Source organism: Ascidia mentula, chromosome 4, assembly GCF_947561715.1.
Source record: "Ascidia mentula chromosome 4, kaAscMent1.1, whole genome shotgun sequence".
NCBI classification, from domain to species: Eukaryota; Metazoa; Chordata; class Ascidiacea; order Phlebobranchia; family Ascidiidae; genus Ascidia; species Ascidia mentula.
The window spans coordinates 10,373,993-10,400,094 of record NC_138569.1 but is presented as its reverse complement, the minus strand read 5'-3'; the positions used below and the strand labels follow the sequence as shown (position 1 = coordinate 10,400,094).

General features: G+C 36.6%; 7 protein-coding genes across 7 annotated transcripts; 3 read left to right on the top strand and 4 right to left on the bottom strand.

The window, feature by feature from the left end:
- Positions 1–9: 9 nt before the first annotated feature.
- LOC145897326 (pyridoxine/pyridoxamine 5'-phosphate oxidase-like) lies at positions 10–982 on the bottom strand. Its single transcript, XM_082985566.1, has one exon. The coding sequence runs from the start codon at positions 730–732 to the stop codon at positions 10–12; it is 723 nt and encodes a 240-aa protein (XP_082841692.1). The 5' UTR covers positions 733–982.
- Positions 983–1,619: 637 nt separating this feature from the next.
- On the bottom strand, positions 1,620–4,061 carry LOC145897325 (sphingosine-1-phosphate phosphatase 2-like). Its single transcript, XM_082985565.1, has 5 exons — positions 3,734–4,061; positions 3,355–3,504; positions 3,200–3,289; positions 2,875–3,115; positions 1,620–2,272 (listed from the first exon to the last, which is right to left on the bottom strand). The coding sequence occupies exons 1-5, from the start codon at positions 4,055–4,057 to the stop codon at positions 1,947–1,949; spliced, it is 1,131 nt and encodes a 376-aa protein (XP_082841691.1). The 5' UTR covers positions 4,058–4,061; the 3' UTR covers positions 1,620–1,946.
- A 536-nt stretch (positions 4,062–4,597) lies between these two features.
- LOC145897328 (pyridoxine-5'-phosphate oxidase-like) lies at positions 4,598–5,347 on the bottom strand. The gene has a single exon (XM_082985567.1). The coding sequence runs from the start codon at positions 5,288–5,290 to the stop codon at positions 4,601–4,603; it is 690 nt and encodes a 229-aa protein (XP_082841693.1). The 5' UTR covers positions 5,291–5,347; the 3' UTR covers positions 4,598–4,600.
- A 159-nt stretch (positions 5,348–5,506) lies between these two features.
- On the top strand, positions 5,507–9,487 carry LOC145898064 (uncharacterized). The gene is made up of 11 exons (XM_082986506.1): positions 5,507–5,624; positions 6,226–6,338; positions 6,715–6,815; positions 6,883–6,997; positions 7,148–7,263; positions 7,415–7,620; positions 7,758–7,897; positions 7,955–8,084; positions 8,187–8,382; positions 8,683–8,965; positions 9,359–9,487. Exons 1-11 carry the CDS (start codon positions 5,507–5,509, stop codon positions 9,485–9,487), a joined length of 1,647 nt encoding a protein of 548 aa, XP_082842632.1.
- A 93-nt stretch (positions 9,488–9,580) lies between these two features.
- On the bottom strand, positions 9,581–12,130 carry LOC145899727 (cation channel sperm-associated protein 1-like). Its single transcript, XM_082988629.1, has 12 exons — positions 12,084–12,130; positions 11,835–11,989; positions 11,539–11,766; positions 11,144–11,383; positions 10,828–10,974; positions 10,700–10,769; positions 10,586–10,631; positions 10,458–10,514; positions 10,309–10,396; positions 9,895–9,973; positions 9,717–9,831; positions 9,581–9,650 (listed from the first exon to the last, which is right to left on the bottom strand). Exons 1-12 carry the CDS (start codon positions 12,128–12,130, stop codon positions 9,621–9,623), a joined length of 1,302 nt encoding a protein of 433 aa, XP_082844755.1. The 3' UTR covers positions 9,581–9,620.
- A 1,098-nt stretch (positions 12,131–13,228) lies between these two features.
- LOC145899726 (methylmalonate-semialdehyde/malonate-semialdehyde dehydrogenase [acylating], mitochondrial-like) lies at positions 13,229–18,557 on the top strand. Its single transcript, XM_082988628.1, has 13 exons — positions 13,229–13,329; positions 13,438–13,482; positions 13,565–13,636; positions 13,697–13,858; positions 13,923–14,001; positions 14,174–14,328; positions 14,586–14,733; positions 16,625–16,788; positions 16,890–17,037; positions 17,136–17,317; positions 17,467–17,635; positions 17,699–17,808; positions 18,165–18,557. The coding sequence occupies exons 1-13, from the start codon at positions 13,303–13,305 to the stop codon at positions 18,264–18,266; spliced, it is 1,563 nt and encodes a 520-aa protein (XP_082844754.1). The 5' UTR covers positions 13,229–13,302; the 3' UTR covers positions 18,267–18,557.
- Positions 18,558–22,011: 3,454 nt separating this feature from the next.
- Positions 22,012–25,911, top strand: LOC145898501 (basal body-orientation factor 1-like). The gene is made up of 12 exons (XM_082986979.1): positions 22,012–22,152; positions 22,379–22,507; positions 22,568–22,691; positions 22,777–22,842; positions 22,901–23,110; positions 23,391–23,552; positions 24,012–24,194; positions 24,310–24,435; positions 24,503–24,603; positions 24,728–24,880; positions 25,058–25,219; positions 25,664–25,911. The coding sequence occupies exons 1-12, from the start codon at positions 22,097–22,099 to the stop codon at positions 25,773–25,775; spliced, it is 1,584 nt and encodes a 527-aa protein (XP_082843105.1). The 5' UTR covers positions 22,012–22,096; the 3' UTR covers positions 25,776–25,911.
- Positions 25,912–26,102: the final 191 nt, after the last annotated feature.

Below are 26,102 nucleotides of genomic sequence, written 5' to 3'. Positions count from 1 at the left end.
ATTTCCAATTCAGGGCAGAAGACGTTGATAAGTCCATCCATTTTCACCTTCCTTCCAACCATTACCAGTTGTCTTAGTAAAGACTATTCTGTCACTCAATCTGTTGGCCTGACCTTGCCAAAACTCCATGCGCTCTGGGATGACCTTGTACCCACCCCAGTATTCAGGCCTATGTATCTCTTTACCTTCATGTTCTTGTTCATATGTTTTAGCCATTGATTCCAGTTCATCATAGCTGCAGACTGGCGAGCTCTGATATGCACTGGCTGCTGCAATTATCTTGGTTGATCTGGGCCTCTTGTTGAATTCTTTGTCACTTTCATCTGTTGAAAGTTTTTTCACTGGACCTTCAATTCTCACTGATCGACACAAATCAACCCAGTACAGGACAAGGGCTGCGAAAGGGTTTTTTTCAATGTCTTTGGCCTTGCTACTTCTATAGTTTGTATGAAAGGTGAATCCATCTTCCCCAAAGCTTCTTAATATCACCATTCTTGCTGTTGGTCGACCCTTTTCATTAACTGTTGCAAGTGACATGGCATTTGGTTCTTTAATATTTGCTTTGGTAGCTATACCATACCACTCCCCAAACAGTGCAATAGCATCTTTACTTTCCAAAGAATCCTCCGACAAAATTGCTTGATGGTTGAAGGTTTTCCGCAAGTTACATATGTGTATATTTGGTACTGCCATTCGGGCAAAACTTGCAGTGTAAATAAATTTGTTCAACATATGTTTTCTCCTTTAAACAAAAGGATAAATATTGCACCCTGAATAAACAAAACTCATTTTGCATGCAATTGTTACGGTGGCATTAATACATATTTGTGTAATAAATATTAAAAATAATAATAGAATCAAAACAGTACATAAAAACTGGAACTTTGTGTACAATATTTAGGACAATCAACACAAAACTTGAAATAACTACGTTAAGATCAATGCTAAACTCACCACAAGAAAGATATTGTGAAATTAGAAAATACAAAATCAAGTAAGAATTTTTGTCCATACCCAACCGTCCTCTCCTTCAAACCATGTCCCTTTATCCTCTTTGACAAAAACCAAGTTGTCATTTGGTTGAGATAAACTGTGAAATTCCATTCTTGTAGGGATTACAGTGTAACTGACCCAATAACTTGGCCGCTCAACATTCACATTTTGGTATGTTTTATCTATCGCATTTGCTTGGCTTGCAAGGCGGTCAGCGTTATCTTGCCATGAGCTTCGATTGGCACTTGCCACTGCAATTAGTTGAACTTCACGAGGAAATTTTTCAAAGAGTTTGTTGCTTTCTTTCTCTGATAACATATGTACAGAGCCTTCAACGTGAACAATGTACCCTAAATCGGCCCAGTGGAATACCATTGCAGCAAATGGATTCCCAGCAATATCCTGTGCCTTTACACTTCTTTGATTAGTGCTAAACTTAAAACCATCTCTGCCAAAAGCTCCATTATCCTGGCTGTGGGCCTTCCGTATTCATTGGCTGTGGCCAAAATCATTGTAAAGGAAGCCTTAGATTTTTTCAGACCAAGTTCATACCATGTTTCAAACAGAATAATTGGATTTCTTATTTCTGGAAAACATTTTTTCTGATGTGACTCTTGAATAACATGTTTTGAACCAGCATCCATCATACAGTGTAATCAATTAATAATTAACATTAAAATAGAGGTATGTATTATCACGATATCTGAAAAAGAAGAACACTTCTGACATTCATCATCACACAATATGCACGTAAAACAAAAACACAGGAAAATTTCCACAATACAAATTAATCTTTTGGGAATAAAATATGACCATGAAAACATATAAATTATTTCATTCAACATGCTTCATGTCACTTCAAGAAAACTAGCAACAAACACACATAAAGAATAAGGTTTGCATAAATTTGGAAATAATCACAATAAAAATTCACAATTAATCAATAGAGAAAACTACCATACATTATATTTGTGTAAAATTACTGGAATTATTGATGTACTTAAAAAGCTAGATACGTAAGTGGTGATAAATTTATATGGCAACTCCACATATGTCTCTTTTTTAGCTTCTGACATGCTTGCAGATTGGCCAAAATGAGCAAATATCTTTAGCAATAATTTTCGTAGTACTATAGTAACGGGTCCTAAAATAATAGCTCCAGCTGAAAAACGCAGCAAGCATCGAAGAAGTGGACTATTCATTGCTAAAGGTAGGAAATGTTGTGGATAATATGATGCGGTTATTGGTTGTAAGACTTTGCATGAACCAGTAAGAAAACCTGGAATAAAAAAATAAATATAATTGTTTTGTAATGTTGACATTACTACAAACAGTGGACTTTCTATATGCTGTGCATCATATACAAAATTAATGTAACACAAAAAAGCAGTAGCTTTTTTAGCCCATTCTTACTGTTGTTGTTTTTCAGACTTTTTTTAAATTATTTTATTGTGTTTACTGTAAGGAACTGAAGATGTCCATGGGGTGAAATATTTATATTCCTGATAAAAAGCCAGGCTGATCCTGTAGTGAAAAGCTACTGAAGTTTATTTGTAACACTGTATACAATTTATGCTTGTATACAGTACATGATTGCAAAGTTTGTTAAAGCAGAGTGCCACAGGAAATAACTAATGACAACATGTATTTTATTGTACACAAATCATGTGTAAGATTTTTTTTATAAATGAGTGTGTTGTAGAAATCTTACCCATTGCTTACAATATGGAAGCCACAGTATTTTTCTGATATAAATTCAGAGACCTTGTCAACAGGTAATAACATATTAAACATGTGTGTAGTTTTCAACCTTTTTGTTATCATGCATAGATTATTACTACTGACATGTTCCTTATGAAAAACATTGATAAGGTTACCAACCTGCACACCAACCCAGAATTTCTGCTGTGTCCCCACGAGCAGTGTTCCAATTTGACTTTCCTGTTTTGGCATCAATTGCAGAATCAAACTGAAATACAGTCCATGACAAAAATAAAGCACCTATCCCAAGAATAGCACTCCATGGAGAACAGGTCTCGAATTGCAGGTCCTCAAACCAGGCAACAAATGGATATAATAACTTGATAAGAGCCCCTGACAGAAGTGCACCAGCCAAAATATCCTAAACACAAAGCATTGCTACAAACTATGGCCTTAGGAAACCTTCACAATTCACACATGCCTTTTGAGATACGTTTGCACTTACCATAAGACTATGCATTCCTAGATAAATTCTGCTTAGCATCACAACTGAAGACCAAGCAATTCCAAACATGACTCCTTTGTATATTGGAATCTACAATACAATAAAATATTTTTTTTTTAAATCGGTAAAAACCCAAACCATCTTTACAAACTTACGTCATACACGTTTGACATGAACAAAAGGAGTGTAAATGGGACTGTAACAGCACACATTGTGTGCGTGGATGGCATACCATATTCTGTTTCATACGCTTCATCCAAACGAATCACAGGAGGTGAAAGAGGCCTTGGCCCTTTTAAAAAATCCTGATAAAAAAGTTTACACAATTAAGTCACAAGCAAATAAGTCACATTAAGTTTAATATCAGTCAATTTAGTCAGCAACACGAAAACAATGAATCGACACAGCAAAATTGGACAAATAGAAGTCAATAAAAAACCATTAAATTTTATGACAAAATAGGGCATATGAATTATTTTAAACTTTTTTATGTAAATAGAGTAAAACAATTATATAAAATTGATTACATCAGACCTTAAGACTTTGTCCAACATACATAACAGAAGCCAGCATTAGTAAACTCCTCCTTGCAACACGTACTTCAAAGAGCCATGCACATGCTGGGAAAAAAACATAGTAAAATGGTTCTCCAGCAAGCTCTGATCCACCTAAAGCTAACCACAGTAATGTCCTGTTCATAATTTTATGTGCAGGACGCTTTTCTTCTTGTCTTGATGAGCTTGGTTGCTCCTGGGGATACAATATCCGACTCTTGTCTGGTTTTAACCATCTTACTCCACACAAATGCTGAAATCTTGCTACTGGCATTGGACCAGCCAAAAGTTTAATAATCTCCATCTGTGAAACTTTATTCCCTGGTGCCTATTTAGCTCATCTGAAAGCAACTGATGACAATTGCATTGAAAAGCAACTTGCACAATTTAAATTTCAAATAAAAATATGTATGAACAAAATGCATCATGGTTACAACACATTTTGAACATTGGTCCACTCGGCAACATTAATTTATCAGTGCTTAAATAAACTGATACCATATTAACAAAGTTTATATTTTTACACAAATAAACACATTTAAATGCAAAACAAGTATATAGGCAAAGAAATTAAATAAATATAAATAGAAAACATCCAATACCACACCCAGATTCCTTTACTAAGCTATGTGTTTGCCAGATTGAAAAAATGTTGTGCGGAGGATATATACTCGCACTTTGCAAAAATGAACCAATAATCCCCACAAAAACATTTAACTAATGCAATAACATACAAAAAACACTCACAATCAATGTTTGCTGAAAAAAAATCCTCCGCACAAACTATACACTTTTCAATCTGGTGTGTTTGTACTTTTGCATAAAAGACAATTTAAATTAACTTTCCTTAAGGCTGAAGTCTTTGATAAACCCATCCATTTTCACCAGAATTCCATTCTTTTTCACTTTCAGCAGATTTCCTAACAAACACGATTCGATCACTCATACGGGAACTCTGGCCTTGCCAAAATTCAAACTTGTCTGGTATTACAACAAATCCACCCCAATAATCAGGCTTGGGTATTTCTATGTCTGCAAACTTTAATTCATAGCCAGCAGCAGCATCATCCAATACCTTTCGATTTTCCACTCTACTGCTTTGATGATGACTGACATGTGCAGCTATTTGACTAGCCCGAGGTCTTTTTTGGAAGTATTCCTTACTGTCATTCTCAGACACTTTTTGCACAACACCTTCAATTCTGACTGATCTGCAAAGATCACCCCAATACAACACCAATGCTGCAAAGGGTATATTTTGTAAATCTTGCCCCTTAGCACTTCTGTAGTTTGTGTAAAATTTGAAACCGTCTGGACCAAAATCTTTTAACAGTACCATACGGGCAGTTGGTTTTCCTTCGTTATTTACTGTTGCAACAGTCATTGCATTGGGCTCTTTAATACTTTCAGTTTTCCTTGCTTCTTCAAACCATAACCCAAATAGTTGTAATGGATCTTTGGTTTCCAGTTGATCTTCATTCAAAAAATTTCCCTCTCTATATGGCTTTCTTAGATCTGATAGATTTACCTCAGCCATTATCGCAAAAATAGCTTAGTCTTTGGTCACAAAAGGGGTTGTTGTATGCTGATAGTGCGCTCCTGTAACGTGCATGATAAAGCATGACGTCAGCACTATAAGCATTGTTGCGTAAAAATGCATCGTACATGCTTTCTGTATCATGTCTGTTGTCATTTTTGCAAATTCGGTGATGATACTGCACAATTTGTTGGTTACAATAAATTTTAAGGTGAAATGAAAAACGGAGACCCAATCGATCTAAAAGTGGCCGCAGCAGCGAAGCTGGTTTTGCAGGAGCTGGATCCAGTTGCGAAACAAAAACGACAGGATTTTAGCAACGGTCCACCACAAGGTAAAATAAATGCTGCAATATTCAAACGAAATCAAGAAAGTTCGAAAACCTCATTACTGTGATTTTACATAAATTTCGAAAAGGCTATTTTACCTGCCGGACTAAACACCAGTACTAAAACGCACCTAGTTTGCTTACCCTGGTCCAACCTAAGTTGCCTTGATAAATATTGGATTTCAGCTCAACTGATTAATTGTTTTCAAGCAACTTACGCTGGACGAAACGTTACAGTCCTATGTATATTTCATCTCATGCAACAACTTTTCAACACCCCTCCCCTCAAACTTAATTTCTATAGGAATGTTTCGATAGTAGCCAATCCCTTTCCATCGAAATTTTCGTGTCATTGCAAATTTTGTCAAAAAGTGCGGTTTTATAAACTAATGTGATTAATAAATAGAAACTGGATCAAAAGACCAAAGGCCTCCCAACAAAGCGATCTTTAGACAGCTCAGATGGATTTATTAAGAGAAAAATATATTTCGCCTAAAACGGCATCATCAGTTTCTCCATTAACAAAAACTTATTCAAATAGTTTTATAAACTATACACATAAGCGCCAAATGACTCAAAGGTAGCGGTCTGTTTTTTTTTATTTAAGCTCTTCTTGCGATTCACGCTAAGACACTTCGAAACTTCAGCAAGACCTTCTTTTTTACATCAACTTTTGCTGGATGTTCCGACATTCGTCTATTTCTTCGCATTACAGTGCAAGTAAGTGGCGTAGACAAATCTCTAACTATCCTACATATCACATAAAACAAATAAGCCATAAACAAACAAATGCATAAGATTCAGTTTTGCACAATAACTTTTGTGGAATTAGTGAAAGGTTTATTTGTCGAACAGGATTTGAATAACCTTTCTTTGATCATAGCAAAAACCATGGGTGTAGCCCGCCCGAAATTTTGGTTGGATTATCAATTGCTCCACAGGTCTAAAAGCAAGCAAACGTTTTTGGTTGGAAACATCGACCTGGATAGAAACGAATAAGCGTGTTTATTTGTGATAAAATAAGGCACAAAGTGTACAACAGTTAATTGATCTATTTCAGTCCATTGGAAAATGTTTAGTCTTCCTTAACACACAGGGCACAGTAAAATGCTCCAAGATTGTTCATATCAGACGAGACGCCACAAACCCCAAAACTAAACTGGTGATGAACCGACAAACAAAACTCTGGAACCGGAGGTACAATTTGACTGTGTGATAAAATAATCCAAGATGCAGAAAATGGAAATAAAATTTAACATATCAGATCGTTGGTACCGGGCGACAGAGGCGGACCAGCTGGACCATCGTATGCACGAGGCGCTACTCATCGCGACAGCCTGGCATCGGCAAATGCTGAAATTGCACTCGACGAACTTAAGGTTGTTAATTGTCGAAAAAAATAGTCAGGCTATATCTGGATAGAACTTTGCGACATTGGACTCACTTGCAACTACGATTTCATAAAGGACTTACATGTGGTCAAAAGTTTGTGATCGGTAGTGAATATTACGTGACGTTGAATCTCACAGATATTTTCCTTGGACATCTTTCAGCATCATAACGACGCAAGGAATATTGTAAAGTTTGAATTGATTGAGGTTGACAGCCAATCATCTGGAGCAAGGAGAGGAACGCTTAATGTTGGGTAATTGTAATGGCCTGAAAACATTTATTTACCGCAGTACATTATTATGTAACTAAATTTGTTACTCTATATGTAAAAATAACAAATTCATCATCTTTTAGGTTTTCTAAAGGGTTTAAACAAACTGATATGTAGTCTAATTATGCAACAGAATAGCAACACTCCACATGTATGAGCTTATCAAAGAGCTGTACGGTAACAAACTTGTACCGATGATGGTAAAAGAGAAAAAAGTAGCTGATGTAGCCTTGGAATACGTATTTCGTTATGGAGCGCTCGGATACGGATATTCTCATCAGTTGGAACAAAACGATCATTCCATACCTTCGACAATGAGTGAATCTTTATTTTTTCGAAGTATGGAATTTTTACTATACCTTTTATGTCCTTCGTGGCTTTCAAAATAACAATATGTCCATCCTTTACATCTACCTTAAGGCTTTGTTATAGTAATCACAAAAAATATCTCATGAACATTAAATCAATATGTATAGTTAATCCTCCTGAGGAGAGAAAAGATGACGAAGGATTTCTAGACGCAATGGAAATTCCCCATCCGGAATTTATCCCGTTCGTGGGCGATGAGAAACCAAAAAATGCTAATGCCTCATCCACCAGTTTAATATTTCCTCAGGTTTGCAAAAAAAACTTCTTTTCTGCAGTCTCAGTAAACATTTATTGCTCTTTACAGGGAGATATTTCAAACGTTTCCCAATTAATTAATACCAGAAAGCGTCTCGCTCGTATGCGCAAGGAATATCTTGATCTGTCAACAAGATACGACCGGACGCGTTACCTAGAAACTTTGGTAGCGAAGCTCGGTATGCATTGTCTGTCGATAATGTATACGTTTTCAATTTTAACACAATCTGCATTACGCTAAAAACACAAAATAATGACAGGAATGACGACATTTCTTGTAGGAGTGATGAATACAGATGGCAGTACTGGTAACGATGACGAGGATGACCATGAGCATGATCCAGATGATGGATCACCAAGGCAGTTAGCAGGGATGGCTTTGGACAGCAGGAGGCAAAGCGAGGCTGTAAAAGTTGTGGTGGAAAACCTTTCACCTCTTCTGCTTATGGCACCAGGACTACAAACACGCGGACTACGGTAAACAATCTATGGGGAAAAGTTGGGTTTAATTTACGCATATTGATAAAGAAATTGTTTCACTGTGGTTTTCGTTTTGTTAAAAAAATTCCTCGCGCTGTTGCGTGAAACGTATTATGTGACCGGTAATAGGCCTAGATGCCGTCAGTCTTTGGTGTAACTGTGTAAGCTGCAGACAGATGGCCACTGTTTCGACCAAAAAGGTCTCATCAGTGCAGCTGGTGTGACTTTCAGACGACTTTGCTGACCAAACAGCCAAGCAAAGACTGCCACTTTGGTGTAACTATGTTCACCTGTTAGTTCAGGAGTGGTAAACCGACGAGCAACTCTGGATCAATATGGAACGGACGATTCCGAAACCGATGAGGAACCAAAATCAGAAAACATGGAGGGTAGTGATACAGACGAGGTTACAAACAACAAGCCGAGTTCACCTGGAGGAAAGAAGGGATTAATGAAAATCCTCCGACGCAGAGTCCTGGCTCCGATGAGAATGAAAAAACTTTTGGAAGCCCATCGTGGCTCACAAGGCCCAGATGTTTCTGTTGAAATCACGCCTCCTGAAGAAGAACCCCCGACCCAGGTTTGAATTCTATTTTTAAAAGCAGCTGCATTTTCGCTTTTATTTTAAAGTCTCCATTCACGCGCTAAAACAGAAGGCGTTTGTTTGTGTATATTCTAATGACAATGCACGGCTTCAAGCTTGTTTAAATTTTAGTTTATCACATTGCATGTAAGATTTCGCTGTCAATATGCTGTCCATAGAAGATTCAGTCCGGTACATCCCTATAGTTCCAATAGTTGGGCGGCAAGTTTCTATGTCCTGTAGTTCTAAACAGTATTATTCATGTATGCCATTATTTCTTTATTAGTTTTGTATTTGAAACATTTTGTAATTATTTGAATAAATTTAGGTGGTCCGTATATGATATGTCGTGAACAGAATGGATAATATGATTTTGGTTAACTTTCACAGCTTCGAGATATTGTCAGTCGTCTGAGGCGACCCTCGTCACCCGGCTCCTCTTCCATGTCGTGGTTGGGTCGAAAACGTAGTAGTGCAGCGCCATCAGATCGCCAGCCAAGTGAAAATGATACTTCATAATTAACTTAGCATAATAAACACGCTTTTCTTATCCTGTGAACCCTATTCCAACGTGTGCAGCGGTTACATATTAAACATGTTTGTAATGTTTATGGTCAAAACAACATCAACAAATTTCAAAATTGTTTCTTTTTTATCTTCTTTCCATTATGTCGTCAGTGTTCTGTATAAAAAAGACAAAAATTTATACCCGATTTTCGGGAAGAATAAAAATGCCAAATATACTGACATCAACAATTAAGTCTAGTATTCGGTTGTGGCAGCTCATGCAATTGTAATGTTGATGAAAATGCTTTTCAAGGGCAGGCAAAATGCGGTAATACCACTCGATCATTGAAACCTCCCTGAAAATAAAGTCAACAATAAGACAATGAGTGAAATAAAACTGAACCTGAAGAAAACTAAACTCGTCATTTGAACTGTCCATGAAAGTAAAAAGCTCCCTTTCGACGTCAACATATTCTTCATCACTGAGTGTGTCTTCATCTAAAGAAGTCATTGTAATAACTACGGATGGGACTTACAGGTTTGGATTAATAACCCGCTGATTATATAGTGACAGAAATCCCCTAACGTATATGTGAAGGTTGTATGACAAAGTTGTGCGCTTGCGCACCAGTGTATCTTGGCCACAATATACCCCGTGAAACGTTGAGCTCCCGTAGCTCAGTCGAGAGAGCGTTGGGCCTGGTACGCCCATAGAGCCGTGAGTTCCGCTGGCATACAGTTTAAATAAAGAAAAAACACTTTCCGCCAATAAATCATGAACCAAAACTATGCGTTGTGTTCACCAAAAGTTAAGTGATTAACATAGTTCGAACCTTTCAAAAACAGTTCCTTGGCGATGTTCTCAAAATTATCATCCGAGTCTTGTGCATCTCCAGGATCATCTTTTTCAGACATTAGTAACTTTAGCTGCAGGAAAATGTTTTCATACCGGTCTGGACTCTGTATTCTTTTAAACACTTACCTGTCTTTTTTCGTTTTCTAGCCGTTCCTTCTCCTCGGCTTTTCGAACAAGTTTGTCCTAGCAATAATTTAAGTAATTGATTCGTTTTACTTAGTCTTTATTTTCTTAAAATAACAGAAATCACTTACTCTCAAAGTCAGTTGAAAGTTGTCGACCAGTACAGCAATAAATAAGCTAAACACGTCGCAAATAATTGTGGTTAATGCAAGTTAAAATCATTGTAACGAACATTTGATACTTACTTAAGAAACACAAAATATTCAATTATGATGTAAAACAGCAAAAAGAAGAACATTCGTACGTCAAAATAACCTATATATACAAACAAAGACATTATATAAGCTTAAAGCTAGGAAAATGTATTTTTTACCAAGTTTGTCAGTCATTCCAGTGAATATCTCAAACCAATCATCCAAGGTAAGTAGCTGAATTAGTGTGAATGACGCCTTTCCGAAATGCCCGAAATGTTTGGTATCTTTCGTGTAAAACAAACCTCGACCAATAACAGCAAAGATCACTGCAAGCAACAGAGAAATTGTTACATCGCATCTTATCAGTCACAAATGATACCACTTTTCATGAAAAACGCACTGAGTACAATCAGGTTTTGTTAACAATTATCATATTGTTGTTTACTGTCAATTTATTTCCCTTAAACCAAAGCACACTATACGAAAATATCCCACCCAAACACGTCGTCATTAACATCATAATAGCTCCGAGCGATTGAAAAGAATGAAGACAAGTGATAAGGATGACTTGGATATTTTCAAGAAAGCGAATAGTGCGAAGCACTCGTAGCGAACGAAGAGCTCTGAGTACTCGAAGAATTCGGAAAATGCTCGCGCCTCCCCCAGTAATTGTTCCAGCCCCAATGGTAAGGGGAGCTATCATCTCACATAAACTCGTGAAGACAATAATTAAATCTGTGGTACACATAGTGTTTGCTAATCCAGCCAAAAAAGCATCCAATGAGCAAATACAGCATACAATACGTAAATATTTGTAATTTCCTGCTTATTGTAAACCGTTTTACACCGCAGTATCTTTCGTGTTTTCACATAAAGACGGTAAATCATACCTAGAATATCCCATCCTTGATAGAAGTATTGTGTTCTCCACACGTAAATCTTTAGTACACATTCAATAATGTAAATTGCCATGAATATTGCGTCAAGCACAGCGAAGTAATAATCGAAGCGAATTTCCAATTCCTTCCAGGTGGATATAACAAGCATAAGCGTATTGATCAAAATGACCGCCATTATAAGGGTCGAGAAAAATCTGGACTCGATGAATTCGTGCATTGCTGCCAAATGACATAAGCATGTAAAAAAGACCAGAAAACAACGCAGTGGAAAAGCCATCGTTTATTACCTTTTCGAAAATCACTGGCTTGCTCAAAAAATGTGAAGTGCTTTTCAATTTCATCTTGTTGCTTTCGTATCTCGCCAAGGTGAATATCGACGCTCCGCAGATCAACTAGATTGGTAGCAGATGCCTGAAACGATCCTATTCTCCTTCCGTCGATACTATACTTTTTCAATGTACATAGTTACAGCAGATGAGAGTTTTCATGGCTATTACATTTAATATACGGAAACAATAAGCTTTAAATTATCCTACCTGTATCGTTTGTTCGAGGTGTGTATTGCTTTGCTTACTAGTGCCATTGTAAAATAATTGAGATTTTCATAGGGTTTTGGCGGTAATTTAGCTACGTATGACGACATAATTGCCATTTATCTGTGTCAGCATCATAAAAGAAACATTGTAGGAAAATCAAAGGTGCTATTACGCCCATATTTCGAAGATTTATTTTCTTATTTTGAAGTCTTATCTTTTACAACAATGTAAGATGCAAGCTTTTCGGCAACATGTTACGATATTAACAAATCTTTACAGTATTCGCCACAGCATCATAAAATAAACATTGCAGAAAGTCATATCCCCATTTTTTGCGTCAGAAATTATGTGCATTGTTGCGTAAAAATGCAACATACACGCTTTCTGCAGGACCATACTCATAACCGCTCCTCTTTTCTTTGTTTCTCCGTCACGCATGATTTCCAGGAGATCAAATGCGACTTTTTGCATGGAGGAGAAGGAACAAATAATTTCAACCTGCTTTAATCGTGGGTATAGTTTTGAAAGAATTTTTAGTTGTTAGTTATTTAGTTAGCCAGACGGCTGTGGAAGTTCTGCAACAAAGCTTAATTCGTCTGCATCCTTTGTTCCGAATCTTGATGATACGCCACACATTCCCCTTCCTTGTTATGATTGTATCTTTCCGGAAGTCTACTTAAAACAGTCAAACGAATTTATTCAAACGCTGCACTGGCCGACGTGATAACCTTACTCGCAAATTTGACACAGCAAAATAACGTAGAACTGAATAGATCATGTATGTTACTGCAACATGGCTTCTTTTCAATGTCACTAAGAACTGAGAGGTAATTCGTAATAAACAACAATTAATGTAAACATCGTCTATTTTTGTCAAGCGACTTGTGATAAACATATATTTTAATTCAAATTTTCGGTCTCTTGAAAACTGCGCGTTATGCTCCATTGCGCGTCACATGCACTGCTGGTAAGTGATACGTCACTTACTGGTTGCTGTTAGGGGTCGTTGCAGCAAGAGCTACGTACTGTTGCAGAAGTACGTGATGTAATTTTTTGGTTAAATTTGTCATATTTTATTGCTAAAATGTACTACGACCTTTGGTAGCAAATGCAGGACTTACTTTGCAACTGTTTGGATGAAATATCTGCGTTTCATAATTTTAATTTTGTTTGCTTTTTAGCTTTGTGTTGTAGGCTACGTCAAATCAAGTCAGGTAAAATGCTGCATGCCAGGAATATATCAAAGGTATGAATGTAGATAAAACTGAATATTAATTGTTAAAAGAATTGGTGTTGTGGTAATGTAAATACACTTTGTATGTAATCCTGAAACAATCAAAAAATATATTTGCAGGTATTTAAACTTTCAACCAGTTGCCAGCGATATTCATCATCAGCGGTAAGTTATGTTGTAATGTAAAAATCAATAATTTTCAAGACATTTTTTTAAAGTAGCCTGTATCGAATTATCTTTTTCACAGACAACAAAGTTATTCATCGATGGAAAATTTATTGATTCAACTACTGACCGATGGATTGATCTCCATAACCCAGTAAAATAAAACTTATTTGTAATGTCTGTCTTTTTGAAATGTTAACCATAAGGTTTTTAGGCCACAAATGAAATCATAACAAGAGTTCCTGAAACTACCATGGATGAAATGAATGCAGCGGTCGCATCTGCCAAGCGAGCTTTTAAACCATGGTCAGATTCATCAGTTCTACACAGACAACAAGTAATGTTCAAATACCAACAACTTATTAAGGACAATCAGGTTTGTGCTCCCAAAGATTGTTAGCAAAATATGCCATGTATATAGAGATACGCTTTTGTTGCAGAAAGAACTAGCAAGCTTGATCACAAAGGAACAAGGAAAGACCCTTCCAGATGCTGAAGGAGATGTTTTACGTGGATTACGTACGTGCCAGATGTGTTTCTTTTTAATATGCTACATGTGTAGCTAACCACGATGTACAACCTCATTGAAGTCTGTGGAATTAACATAAATGTTATGACATTAGTTACAAGTTCATATAAAACTTCATTTTTATATTGTTGTATGATTAAAATATGTATATAATTATTATAGAGGTTGTAGAACACTGCTGCAGCATAACATCCCTTAATCTTGGTGAGACAATGCCTTCTATTGCCAAAGACATGGATACAATGACATTCCGATATCCCCTTGGCGTTTGCGCCGGAATCACTCCTTTCAACTTTCCTGCAATGATTCCTTTATGGGTATGCTATGCACTTACATAAAGTTTACAGGATCATTGCATACTTTTGCATGTCGATGTGGGATTGGTCCACTGTGAAAGCTTTTACTTGGCGACCTTAGTTATCATATTTACAGTTTTTATTGTAGGGTTCACTGGCATCAATCAATAAACTTATTGGCCAAGGTAGTGTATTAATTCAAATACAAATACTTAAATTAAAAAAAAAGCCAGTAAACCTCAAACTTTGTAGTTATAACCCTTCATAAACCCTTTCAGATGTTCCCCATGGCAATGGTTTGTGGAAACACATATGTTTTAAAACCATCAGAGAGGGATCCTGGAGCTACCATGCTTTTGGCACAGCTTGCACAAGATGCTGGAATACCTGATGGCAGTTTAAACATAATTCATGGATCCCACGATGGTGAGTATATCATGTAAGAATTGTTTGTGAAAGTTTTTGTGGTATATTGTTTCAAGCTAATGCTTTCAGCCATAGGCGTATCCAGGTTTTTTGGGGTGGACGAAATTTTTTTGGGAATTTCTCAATTTTCTAGTGCAAACTATGGTTTGTGGTCGAGCATTGCAAAATACGATCGCCAGTGTTGGCGCCAATCGTCACGTAAACAGTGGCTTCCTGGCCTGCGCAATTGCATAACGCTATGGAACACTGGTTTTTGCGGTAGTGCTTGCGGTGTAAGTCTGTTTTTATGGCCAAACAAACGCCACTGTATTTTTTTGTCAAAATCCGCGTTTTTTTGACGTTGACCTAAAAACCGCATCGTGCTTGCACTCGCTATTGTTTCCAAACAGGGAGCATTGTTACGAAACAAGTGTCATTTTCGTCAGTCTGAGGACGAAACTTCGTTTTTTAGTGGTCACGTTGTTATGGCAAGCGTTTTACTTGCGTGAAAGTCAATTAGTTTAGTTGTTAAACACGTTGCCAATATTACGCATGTTTAAAACAACTTATAGCGCTCGCATAGGTGCCAAGGGGAAGATAAGGCTACTGCTTGGAAAATAGTTTATTTGTTTGTTTTCTTGATAACGTAAGCCCCCTTTTGGTTACAAATATATTCAAGTTTTTCTTTTAAAGTAGTAGTGATAAAACTACGGCACAAGCACTACCGCAAAAACTCGCATCGAGTTTTCCATAGCGTTACACAATTGCGCAAGCCAGGAAGCCACCGTTTATGTGACGATTGGTGCGAACACCGGCGTTCGTATTTTGCGATTTTCGACCACAATTAACCTTAGTTTACACCTAAAAATCAGGAAATTTCTCAAAAATTTGGATCAGGAAAATTGGAAAAATTTGGAAAATCCTAGATACGACTATGCTTGAATATATTTGTAACCAAAATGGATTAGGTGTAGGCTAACGGTATCAAGAAAACATACAAATAAAACTATTTGCCATGCGGTGGGCCCTATATTCCTCATTGCACTTTTGCAAGCGCTAAAACAAGTTTTTAACATGTCTAGTTTAACAACTAATCGAAATGACTTTGCACACAAGAAAACCGCTTGCCAATACAACAACTAAAAACAACATTTCGTCTGACGAAAATGACACTTGTTTCCTAACAATGCCACATGTTTGGTATCAATGCCAAGTGTCCTGTAACAATGCTCCCTGTTTGGAAACAATGGTGAATGCAAGCAGGATGCGATTTTTAGGTCAACATCAAAGAAAGTTTCTGTTTTTCACAGGGATTTTGACAAAAAAACAAAGTGGCGTTTGTTTAGCTTTCAAAACAGACCGAAATATTTCACAAAAAAACCTGGATACCCATGGTTTCAACCTTTTGGGAATCACTAACCCATTTTAGCAAATACAGCTACCTAGCACTTATTCAAAAAGAATTTTCCTACTCTGTCACACGTGTTATTTGAAGATAAAATTGCATTGAATTATGAGAAATTGCCAATAACTTTGTGTCATAACAACTTTCCAAAAAAATGATAATAAGTATAGAAACATTATTGTTATGCAAAAATATGATGTAAAACATTATTTGTATTCGACGCACATGAAAGATTGTTTTGTCACAAACAGGAACAAACCAATCTTTCAAAATTTGTTTTTATTCAGTTTCATATTTCAAAAACAGTTTTTGGAATATCCAATTGTTATTTTTTTAATTAAAGCAAGTTTTAAATATTTGTAAGCAAAATGACTCCCACTGTGTGGAACCCCTTAAAAAATAGCTAGCAACCCACAGAAATTTAAAAAAAATTTGGAAAATTACTGTAGAATTTAATTTTTGAAAAGCTTTTGAATGCTAAATCAGAGTTCTGTTTTTTCAATTTAGCGGTCAACTTAGTTTGTGATCATCCTGATATCAGAGCTGTGTCCTTTGTTGGCTCAAACCAGGCTGGGGAATATATTTATGATCGTGCATCAAAAACTGGAAAGAGGGTTCAGTCTAATATGGGAGCGAAGAACCATGGAATAATTATGCCTGATGCTGCTAAGGTTTGTTTTGGTCTGTAAGCGACCGCCATTCAAAGCAATTAATTAAATGGTTACATTTCTTGTTTGATGTTCGGTCTTCATTTAAACTCAATACCTTATAGGAAAACACTTTAAATCAACTTGTCGGTGCTGCTTTTGGTGCCGCTGGTCAGCGATGTATGGCACTTTCAACTGTGGTTTTTGTTGGAGATTCAAAGGAATGGATAAAGGACATAAAAGAAAGAGCAGAAAAACTAGTTGTCAATGAAGGTAAATGGACAAAGGTTCCTTTAGTTTGGTTTAATTTGGGATAATCTTGTGCATATGTATCAGATTATCATTAAACTTTGTCAATATTATTGCATTAGGAACATTACCTGGTGCAGACCTTGGTCCAGTAATTTCACCACAAGCAAAGGAAAGAATTTGTGATCTAATTCAGAGTGGAGTTGATGAAGGAGCACAGGTTTTACTTGATGGTCGAAGTGTTAATGTTAAAGGATATGAATCTGGAAACTTTGTTGGACCGACCATAATCACCAACGTTACCGTAAGTTTTTAAAGTGCTTAACTTAACCACGAAATGTGACTTGATGCTTTGTGATGCTTCGTTAACTTATGCGACCTATGCTTTTTTAAATCATTTGGAAGATAGCAGCTAAATTGCCATTGTTGCTCATGGCAATGTTATATTTCTAGCCTGACATGAAATGCTACAAGGAAGAAATTTTTGGGCCTGTCCTCGTTGTGTTGGAGGCAGACACCCTTGATGACGCCATTAACATCACTAACTCAAATCCTTATGGAAATGGAACTGCTATTTTTACTCGAAGTGGTGCAACTGCTCGCAAGTTTATCAATGAAATAGGTGTGGACATTGTTAAATAATTCATACAAGTAATGCTTTAAACAATCCACTATATTTGTTCAGATGTGGGTAACGTTGGTGTAAATGTCCCGATTCCTGTTCCCCTACCTATGTTTTCCTTCACTGGAACTAGAGCATCTTTCCGTGGGGACACACATTTCTATGGAAAACAAGTAATTTGTTCACATTTCCGTTTTGTTAATACAAATATTTGGTTTGTAGTGTATTTCTTTTGCATTTTGTCAAAATAATTTCACACATATTTGGGCCATGGAGCCATATTTGTGAATCTGATTTATCTTCTTATGTCAAAATTTTTTTTCTGTTCAATTAGAGTGAAAGATATTAGAAAACAAAAGCTAAATAACACAACAAGCTTGATCCATGAACACAAAAGCTCAGGAAATCAAGTTAATTTTTTGTCATACTATTGTCATAGGCTGCATTTTGGGAAAACCCTCTTGTAAAGCATTTAAAATTAATGCAATTAGTTGCATTTTGTGCTTAACCACCTGTTATGTTTCAACAGGGAATACAGTTCTATACACAGCTAAAGACGGTCACACAGCTCTGGCGTGAAGAAGATGTGGACCATTCAAAGGCGGCTGTTGCCATGCCAGTTATGCGTTGATTGGTTGAAACCGATCGAGAGTGTGGGTGGTTTAATAGTGTTGATTTTGTTGTGCCTTTTAAAAATAGAAATATAATCATGTTCCCTCCAATTTTACACTTTAAGTAAAAAGACATTCTCAGCCCGGGAACAACCAAATCATGCAATAAGTGGATCTAGTTTCTATTGTGCGTTTACCTGAAGTGCATTTCCATCTATCGTTGTACATGGCTTACACAACATTGTTCCGCATGATTTTACATGTGCAAACTGTAGCCCTCTCTACATGTTATTAAAGCTCACCTTCCAAAATTGCTTGCTAAGATCTCAGCTTACAACATTTATTGGCAACATAAAATTTATTTGTTGTTTTGTTAAGTCTAGAAGTGGGTCAAAACTTGCACTGAACAAACGTATCTTTTGGTTTAGAAGCCGTATGAGTAAGTATTTGGGACTTTTTTTAGCTTTTAGGAAAAATATCTACCTTCGTCACCGGAGCTTCGATGACGTACTATACATGCATTGTTTAGATAGGAGAAGGCGTCTCATATTGCAGATATCGAATAGTTTCAAACATAGAAGAATCCACAGATTACGTTACCTCAAAGGTCAGGACAGGGTTTTACATCACACAAAAATATGTCACTTTGACGTCACAAACCTAAGGATTATTTGTCACTAATTATCGGAAGACCAAATAGGGTATAGCGGAAACGACATTACTCTGTACTTCGATAAGACGGGAATGGTGCGTTTCTTTGCTCAGTGACATTAAATGACGCAATTTTGGGTGTGATGTCATAACTTTTACCTCACCTTTGTGTTGACTTTAATTTGATGATTCCAACATTTCTAGTTACGAACTATGTTGCGAAAAATATATTAGTGGTTGATTGTGGCGAATTAAATAAATCATTTATGACGCGAACTCGTAGGCAACGCTACTGCCAGGCAAAAAGTGGTACTATGACAGAAGAACTGTGTTGCATAATCAGCTAATTTGGCTGGCCTTTCTCGGAGGTCAAAATTCAATTAACCTACTTCAATCTTTTGGCGTGAGTGGACAAAACGACAATGCTAAACCGACGGTTTGTCTCTGTCGCGTTTTCAAAATTTTATGCATCACGTTAGCGATCATAAATGCCGCAACAACAAGAGCACCCTGTCCCAGTAACTGTTTTATTATTACATAACTAAATAAGACATAATAGGTCGAACAGCGGCCATCTGTCCGCAGCTCAAATTAACATCAAAATCCGTTTGTTGCATTTGTTCACTTGTTGTCCCCTATTTAATGCAAAACTGTACTAAACCAATTTTACAATGTTTTCCATTCCAAACGCATAAGGCTTGCTGCCATCACTCGCACGACCATAGCGCCTTCTATGACGTCACGCAACAATAATCTCGCTTTCGCACGATTTCGTTCGCAGCGGTAAAAATGCGACGTTACTCAGCTGTATCTCAGAAACCAATCGCCGTATCATGCTACTTTTTTCGCAAAAAATGTTTTAAATTTATGAACATCTCTTAGTTTAATTATTAACATGTTTGATTTTTACGTGTCACATGCACTTTTAAGCAGTTGTGTGCAAAAATGAGAACAGGAAACCATCGTGGTTCGGACACATGACATGGCGAAAAGTTTGTAAATCAGCTGTTGTAGCGATAAGTTGCGTTTGCAAATAAAAGCAGATAGTTTCTTTGCTAACAAGCAGATTTGCACCTCATTGCAACTAAACGACGAAAGATTCATATGAAGGAAAAAATTATTAAAAGAAATAATGTTTTTAACCAGGTGTGCACAACAATAGGCACGCGAGTCAAATTTACCGCGCCTTTATTTTATAGCAAGTGTAAAACATTTCGCTATATTAAGCGTATATATTATTTTACTTCATAATGCCTCCATTACCCTATGTTGCACCCGATCAACGTTTTGTTGTTCCTATTGAACGAGTCGGGCTTGATCTGACATTATACGATCTGCCTGGTTTCTTGCTGTCTTGATTTATGTTGGAATTTCATTTTTTTGCTACAAGAAAACTTGCATATATCCCAGGTAAAAATATTGCAAAGATCTAAAATTGAAGGACAACAAAGTTTTTGGGTGCAATGAATCCTTTAAGGAGTATTTCTTAATTGGTGGTCTCTTGTAACCACTGTCTAAGGTTCCCTTGCTGTGGTTTATAAAGACGGTCCGTACAGCAAAATTCAACCTGAATATTTTTATCTGCATATTAGGACATTTCCGTTTAATTTCGCCCTTCACTGAACAATTGTAATGGCGCAATAGTGCGTATTACATACGGTAACGTCACATTTTTCTAAAATGTTGTGACCGAAAAAAAATAAGGTTTAACAAACACTATAACAGGGGTGTCTAACTTGTGGCCCGCGGAAAGGTTTAATGTATAGCGCATGCGACAATTTCCGAAATGATGTAACCGTATATTTATCAACGGTGTATATTTACATAAAGTAGGATTTCGTTAATTGAGGAATTGATTTCTATAGCATTTTCAACGTTGACTTGATTTGACTTGATTTTGTTTTTGTACCAACCCTGTGGTGAAAAGAAAAAAGTAAATTCCCTGTCAGGTGGCCCGCAAAGTCGTCTGTAAACAACACGTGGCCTCCTAACAAAAAGGTTGGACCCCTATCTGCACCAAAGATTGGTTACATGAAGTTATTGACTTGAACAGGGCGATTGGCATAATATACTGATGTCCCGAAACTCCCCAATTCAGCAAGACCTAGAAACAAAAGCAAACAATTCACCGAATAACAGGAATAATGTACAAAAATACAAATCGATATGTTCAAATAGTTAAATATGCACACGCCAATATTTTTGCCAAAATTTTCGCGCCATGCCGCAAGGATTTTTCAAGAAATTTTTTTACACTCTTATCACCAGGCAAAAATCCCTAAAGTCATCTCCTTTCTACCGTGTCGATCATGTTGCATATTTTCGAAAATTAAGGTTAGGACTGGGGTATAAAAATTTTCCAGTTTTTCTGTTATTCTGGTAGATTTTTTTCTAAAAAAAAATTTCATTAATTAATTAATTAATGTAAAATCATCTAGTAAACTTTGTTCACTCTTTATTCCTATTCATAGAAAAAAAAACTACTTTCACATAAAGCTTACTGATATCAGCGGTAACGCCCTGAGATCTGAAGACAGTTGTGGTAATTTGCAGTTAATGGTTGTTATGGAAACATATTACAATCTTCAAAATAGTCCAATGAGACTAGATATTATCACATAGTAAAATATTATTATTGTTCCCAATTTTAAAATTGATGAATGTATAAATTAACTGTAAATATTTATATATTTTTACCCATTGATCTTTTTCACGTTGTTGTGGTTAATTACAAGTGTTGTAGCATCTTAAAGTTCTCTCTCATTGGATTGTAATCAGAGATCAGAAATCCATTTACAATTTACATTTTGTTTACTTTTTTTCTGGAAGTTTAGCCATTTCTGCAATATTTTTGTGAATTAATTTGGTAGTGTTGTGAACAAATACAGAGTTAGAGAAGCTTGCATCCTTTTGGCTGAAGCACATTTTGTTGTGGTGACTATAAAGTCTTTTTACCAACAAGTTTTCATATACCAACTACAGAACAGAATCTTTGTCAGCATTTAGTCTTTATGGTTATGCTCTCTTGTGACAATTAGGGCAACAGGTTTTAATGTCTGCATGACACAACATTTATTCCAACCTAGAATGTAACTATTTTGTACATGTGTATTTAGATTTTGTACCTAATTTTTTGTTTGAAGATTAACAAGTGGCGTATAGTTGTCTATTTCTACCAGTATTTGCCAGTAGTTTGAAAATGCCTAAAAAAGGCAAGGGAAAGAAAGGCAAAAAGGGTGGGAAAGGAAAGGGAGGGTAAGTAGATTTATTAATGCTCAATGTTTGAAAAATAATTTTGATAGTTTGTAAAGAGAATTTTTTTTGGCGATCGCTAATTGTGTCCACGGATGATCGCAACATTTTTCGTTTGTTAATGCATTAGCTAATAAATATTTTGCTGACTATCAGTAAACTTTCGCAAAAGAAATTTTTCCAATCTGGGCTGTCTACAAATCCTTTTAAGGAATGCCTTTATTCACAGAAAAAAAGGGAAAAAATCAGGAAAGTCATCAAAACTTGACAGAGATGTTGAACTGTCAATGGCACTTGCCAATGCCAAGCTTTGGAGTAGCAGGTTGGAAGTCACTGAAAAATCACGGGCAGAATACAGGTACATCAGCTGCAATAATATAGATAAATTAATTCTAACCCCAAATCACTAACATGGCAGAGAAACATGCAAGCGAATGGCTTCTGAAAATGAGAAACTCCATGACAACTTGTTTCAAACAGAAAAAGACACTATTGAGGTTGTAACATTTCTCAAAAAAGGTGACATGGAAAAGGATGAAGAGGTATGTGTTGATACAAACAAAAAAATTGTAGATGGGTTTATATAAGTTCATTCCTTTACAAAACCACACTAATTGTTTGGTGTAGATTCTTCAGTTGCAACAAGACATATTGGATCTTAAGAAGCAAAGTAGAAAGGAAAAAGAGGGCCTTGTGAGTATGAAAAATACAATTGAAATATTGTATCACTTAATATATTGCCTAAATGTAGATTGCAGATTTTGGCACTCAAGTTACAGAGTTAGAAGGTCGATTAGAACAGAGAACTGGCGAGGTCAAGCTAATGCAATCAGAGTTAAAGCTGGTGAAAGAATTTCGTCGGAAGCGAGCCCAAATGCAGGCTGAACTGGATGAAATACGGGAAAGTCTTTATGTTGCAAACCGGGAACATAAAGATACCCTCCAAAAAATGGAACACAAGGTTTGCTTCCTATTTATCCTTATTCATGGTCTACATATTTTAATATAGTATATACATAAATCTAAGAGTATGCTTCTACAATCTACATGAAGCATGCTTTTCAATAGTGGTTAGTTTGTTATTGTCTTTTGGACAAAATTTAATTTAGCATGAACTAAAAATTGAAACCACTTGTTAAATATACAATGCAACCCCTTTAGAAGGGAAATTTTGCGTCACAAGATGGTTTGAAAATATTACAAAACTTTCACCAAAATTAATTTTGTTTTGCCTTTTTTAGTTTTTCGAGGAAAAACTGCGTCTAGAGCGGGAAGCTAGTCAAAAAATTGCCGAACTTGCAGAGAGGGCTCACACAGAAGCAATAGCAAATCTTGATGAAACCACCAGATCAGTTTATAAAGAAAACATCCGATTGAATGAGGCTCTAAGCTATCATGTAAAGGTATTGAGGCTATTTACATTGCATATGCCCAACTAAAGTTAGCCTATCATGATATAAATGTGCTTTACTGAATAATAAGGAGATAACTAAACTGGCTTGTTACAGTAAAGTATTTGGATTGTGTAAGCTGCATACAGATGGCCACTGTTTGGACCTATAAGTTCTCATCAGTGCAGCTGGTGTGACTATCAGATAACTTTGCCGACCAAACGGCCAAGCAAAGACTTCCACATTGTGGTGACTATACAATCACCATCATCTGTTGGGCACCAAACAGGCAATCTTACCGAGAAAACAAAGTGGACACACTATGGCCAAGCAATGCTCAACCCATAGTGCCGCCAGGCCCCGTGTCACAATAATCATATATGAATAGCAAAGTATTTGTATACTAAAAGTTAACAATATCCGAATAAGCGTGGTGTCCTCGTGTTTTTAGTTTTACTTGTTCTTTGACAGGAAAGCCAAACACTCCAAGGCAGATGCGATGTTTTAACAGAAGAAGTTGAAAAACTACGCGCAGAGAAGGAACTGAATGACGTCACGTTAAAGCAAAAAGTAACCGAAGGCAAACGTCATAAGCAGGACATCCGGGAGCTCAAGGACAAAGTAGAAGAACTCGAAAGGGCATTGAGTAGCATGGTAAACACATACATATTAAAAAAAAGTTCAAATCGGACGGGAATTTTAATATTCGCTATTTAGCGATCAAATGACTTCGTTCTTCTTTAAACCAGAAACCATTTCGTCGGTTTAGGTTCATGAATTCCGAGAGGAAAAAATGGCGGTGGAGCACAGAGCAAGAGTGGAAACGGCTGCCAGCGAAGGGGAAATTAAGAGGCTGCAACGAATGCTTGAACTTAAAGATCGTGAAATGAACAAGGTTGCAACATTTACTTTGTAAATACTTTTACATCGATAAATCTAAGATTATCGTTTCTTCATTACAGGTGAAGAAAGTTGCGAAAAACATTGTTGATCAACGAACGACTCTCGAGATTTTCTTTTTAGATGCCCTGGAAAAAGTTCGCACCGAAATAGCCCTAAATCGGTACTACTTACGTATGTGTATAAACTTTACAATAAATGTGGACATCAAGTGATGTTCCACCTGTGCTCGTTTCCAATTTATACATGATACATTCGTGCTTCGATCGAGACCTGCTGGTGTTTAGAGCACAGTATGTACAAGCGGCTCAAGCGGCTTATCAACGTAAGATGTTAGCTGCTCATGCTGGACAAGCGGAGTTTCCTAAAATTCGAACCTTCCAACGATCAGAGCAGAGTACTAACAGTGTTTATGCGGATCTGAGCGAAGCCGAAAATTGGTTAGAGTCAAGAGTTTTAATCAGTGGAATTACTATTTTAATAAAAACCTATTTTTAGAATCGGAATTAAATTATTGATTGGTTAAACAAACCGATTAACGTGCGTCTAATCAATTTACAAAAAAGGTGCCACTATAATATAATAATATTGACCATTGTGCTGATGTCGTTGTAAAGGAGAAATCTTGGAAGCAAAGTGGACGTTCGTGATCTGACCTGGGAACAAAAGGAAAAAGTGCTTCGGCTTCTTTTCGCAAGGATGAACGGTGTTAAAGGGGCCAACAAAGGGCAAAGGAACCAACATTCCGCACCGCTCGGAATTGCGAGTGACTCGCAGACGTAAGATGTTTGGTGTGATTTTTAAACTCTTAGTTGGACCTTGTAGTTGGGTCGTTATTTTGTGCAAGACAATCACAAAATTTTAAAATCCTGTGAATGTCAAACATGGCACAATCCTATGGTGGATTAGTGTTAAAATTTGCGTCAGTGGAGAAATGCAAAAGTATCATCTCAAATCTTAATCTGATGTTACATCGTCAATATGAGATGGCAGGTAATTTATCCCGAGGTTCCCAAATGGGACGTCACAACGCCTATTGCAGAATTAAGCTCAAAATGCTTCGTGTGGGCAAAAGTAACCCAGATAAGTTTAAAGCGGTGGCAGTTTCACTTGAATACATCTGGTCTCAAAATTTGGGCAATCCTTTGGACTTAATAGTATGTTAGGGACAGTAACCCTACCCTATACTGGAATCAAAGTAATACTGTATTTTACTTTTTTAGAATTCAGAAGGCTATTGAAGGCCCAATGGAGAAAAATGCGACAGAGGAATCGACCACTTTTATAACACAACAAGATGCGTCCGTAACTCTTCCCTCCATTCCTGCCACATGAATACACATTTTCCTTACTGTTCAATTGTGTGGTTTTTAGTTATTTTATGTCAATGTTTGAGATTGTATTGTAAAAAAAGGATTTTAAAAAGTCTATTACTTTTCAAAACAATAAAGTATCGCAAAAAACTTATACTGTGGCTCAAAAGTTTCATGAAAGTCCTAAGAGCAGCAGTGAGTGTTATTCGTTGATATGTTAGGCATACAGTGCTTTTCGTTTTAATTTGGTCTATGTGTGCAAGCCGCAATCTATTATTTTATATAGCAACGTGAATATTTGTTGCATTATTTTGCTGAAACTGCGTGAGATAACAATTCTGTGCTTATC

What these genes read in the sequence shown, in the direction of transcription:
- LOC145897326 (XM_082985566.1), bottom strand. Translation starts at nt 732, where the DNA reads ATGTTGAACAAATTTATTTACACTGCAAGTTTTGCCCGAATGGCAGTA.
- LOC145897325 (XM_082985565.1), bottom strand. Translation starts at nt 4,057, where the DNA reads ATGGAGATTATTAAACTTTTGGCTGGTCCAATGCCAGTAGCAAGATTT. An exon ending in ATGTTGGACAAAGTCTTAAG is followed by an intron (nt 3,505 to 3,733) that starts GTCTGATGTAAT and finishes CTTTTTTATCAG; the next exon opens with GATTTTTTAAAAGGGCCAAG. An exon ending in AATTCTGGGTTGGTGTGCAG is followed by an intron (nt 2,273 to 2,874) that starts GTTGGTAACCTT and finishes TTTTTATTCCAG; the next exon opens with GTTTTCTTACTGGTTCATGC.
- LOC145897328 (XM_082985567.1), bottom strand. Translation starts at nt 5,290, where the DNA reads ATGGCTGAGGTAAATCTATCAGATCTAAGAAAGCCATATAGAGAGGGA.
- LOC145899727 (XM_082988629.1), bottom strand. Translation starts at nt 12,130, where the DNA reads ATGGCACTAGTAAGCAAAGCAATACACACCTCGAACAAACGATACAG. An exon ending in TGGAATGACTGACAAACTTG is followed by an intron (nt 10,770 to 10,827) that starts GTAAAAAATACA and finishes TTGTATATATAG; the next exon opens with GTTATTTTGACGTACGAATG. An exon ending in ACTTTCAACTGACTTTGAGA is followed by an intron (nt 10,515 to 10,585) that starts GTAAGTGATTTC and finishes AATTATTGCTAG; the next exon opens with GACAAACTTGTTCGAAAAGC.
- LOC145898501 (XM_082986979.1), top strand. Translation starts at nt 22,097, where the DNA reads ATGCCTAAAAAAGGCAAGGGAAAGAAAGGCAAAAAGGGTGGGAAAGGA. An exon ending in ACATGGAAAAGGATGAAGAG is followed by an intron (nt 22,692 to 22,776) that starts GTATGTGTTGAT and finishes TGTTTGGTGTAG; the next exon opens with ATTCTTCAGTTGCAACAAGA. An exon ending in TCCAAAAAATGGAACACAAG is followed by an intron (nt 23,111 to 23,390) that starts GTTTGCTTCCTA and finishes TGCCTTTTTTAG; the next exon opens with TTTTTCGAGGAAAAACTGCG.
- LOC145898064 (XM_082986506.1), top strand. Translation starts at nt 5,507, where the DNA reads ATGAAAAACGGAGACCCAATCGATCTAAAAGTGGCCGCAGCAGCGAAG. An exon ending in TTGCACTCGACGAACTTAAG is followed by an intron (nt 6,998 to 7,147) that starts GTTGTTAATTGT and finishes TGAATCTCACAG; the next exon opens with ATATTTTCCTTGGACATCTT. An exon ending in AACTTTGGTAGCGAAGCTCG is followed by an intron (nt 8,085 to 8,186) that starts GTATGCATTGTC and finishes CATTTCTTGTAG; the next exon opens with GAGTGATGAATACAGATGGC.
- LOC145899726 (XM_082988628.1), top strand. Translation starts at nt 13,303, where the DNA reads ATGCTGCATGCCAGGAATATATCAAAG. An exon ending in AGCGATATTCATCATCAGCG is followed by an intron (nt 13,483 to 13,564) that starts GTAAGTTATGTT and finishes TCTTTTTCACAG; the next exon opens with ACAACAAAGTTATTCATCGA. An exon ending in TTATGCCTGATGCTGCTAAG is followed by an intron (nt 16,789 to 16,889) that starts GTTTGTTTTGGT and finishes AATACCTTATAG; the next exon opens with GAAAACACTTTAAATCAACT.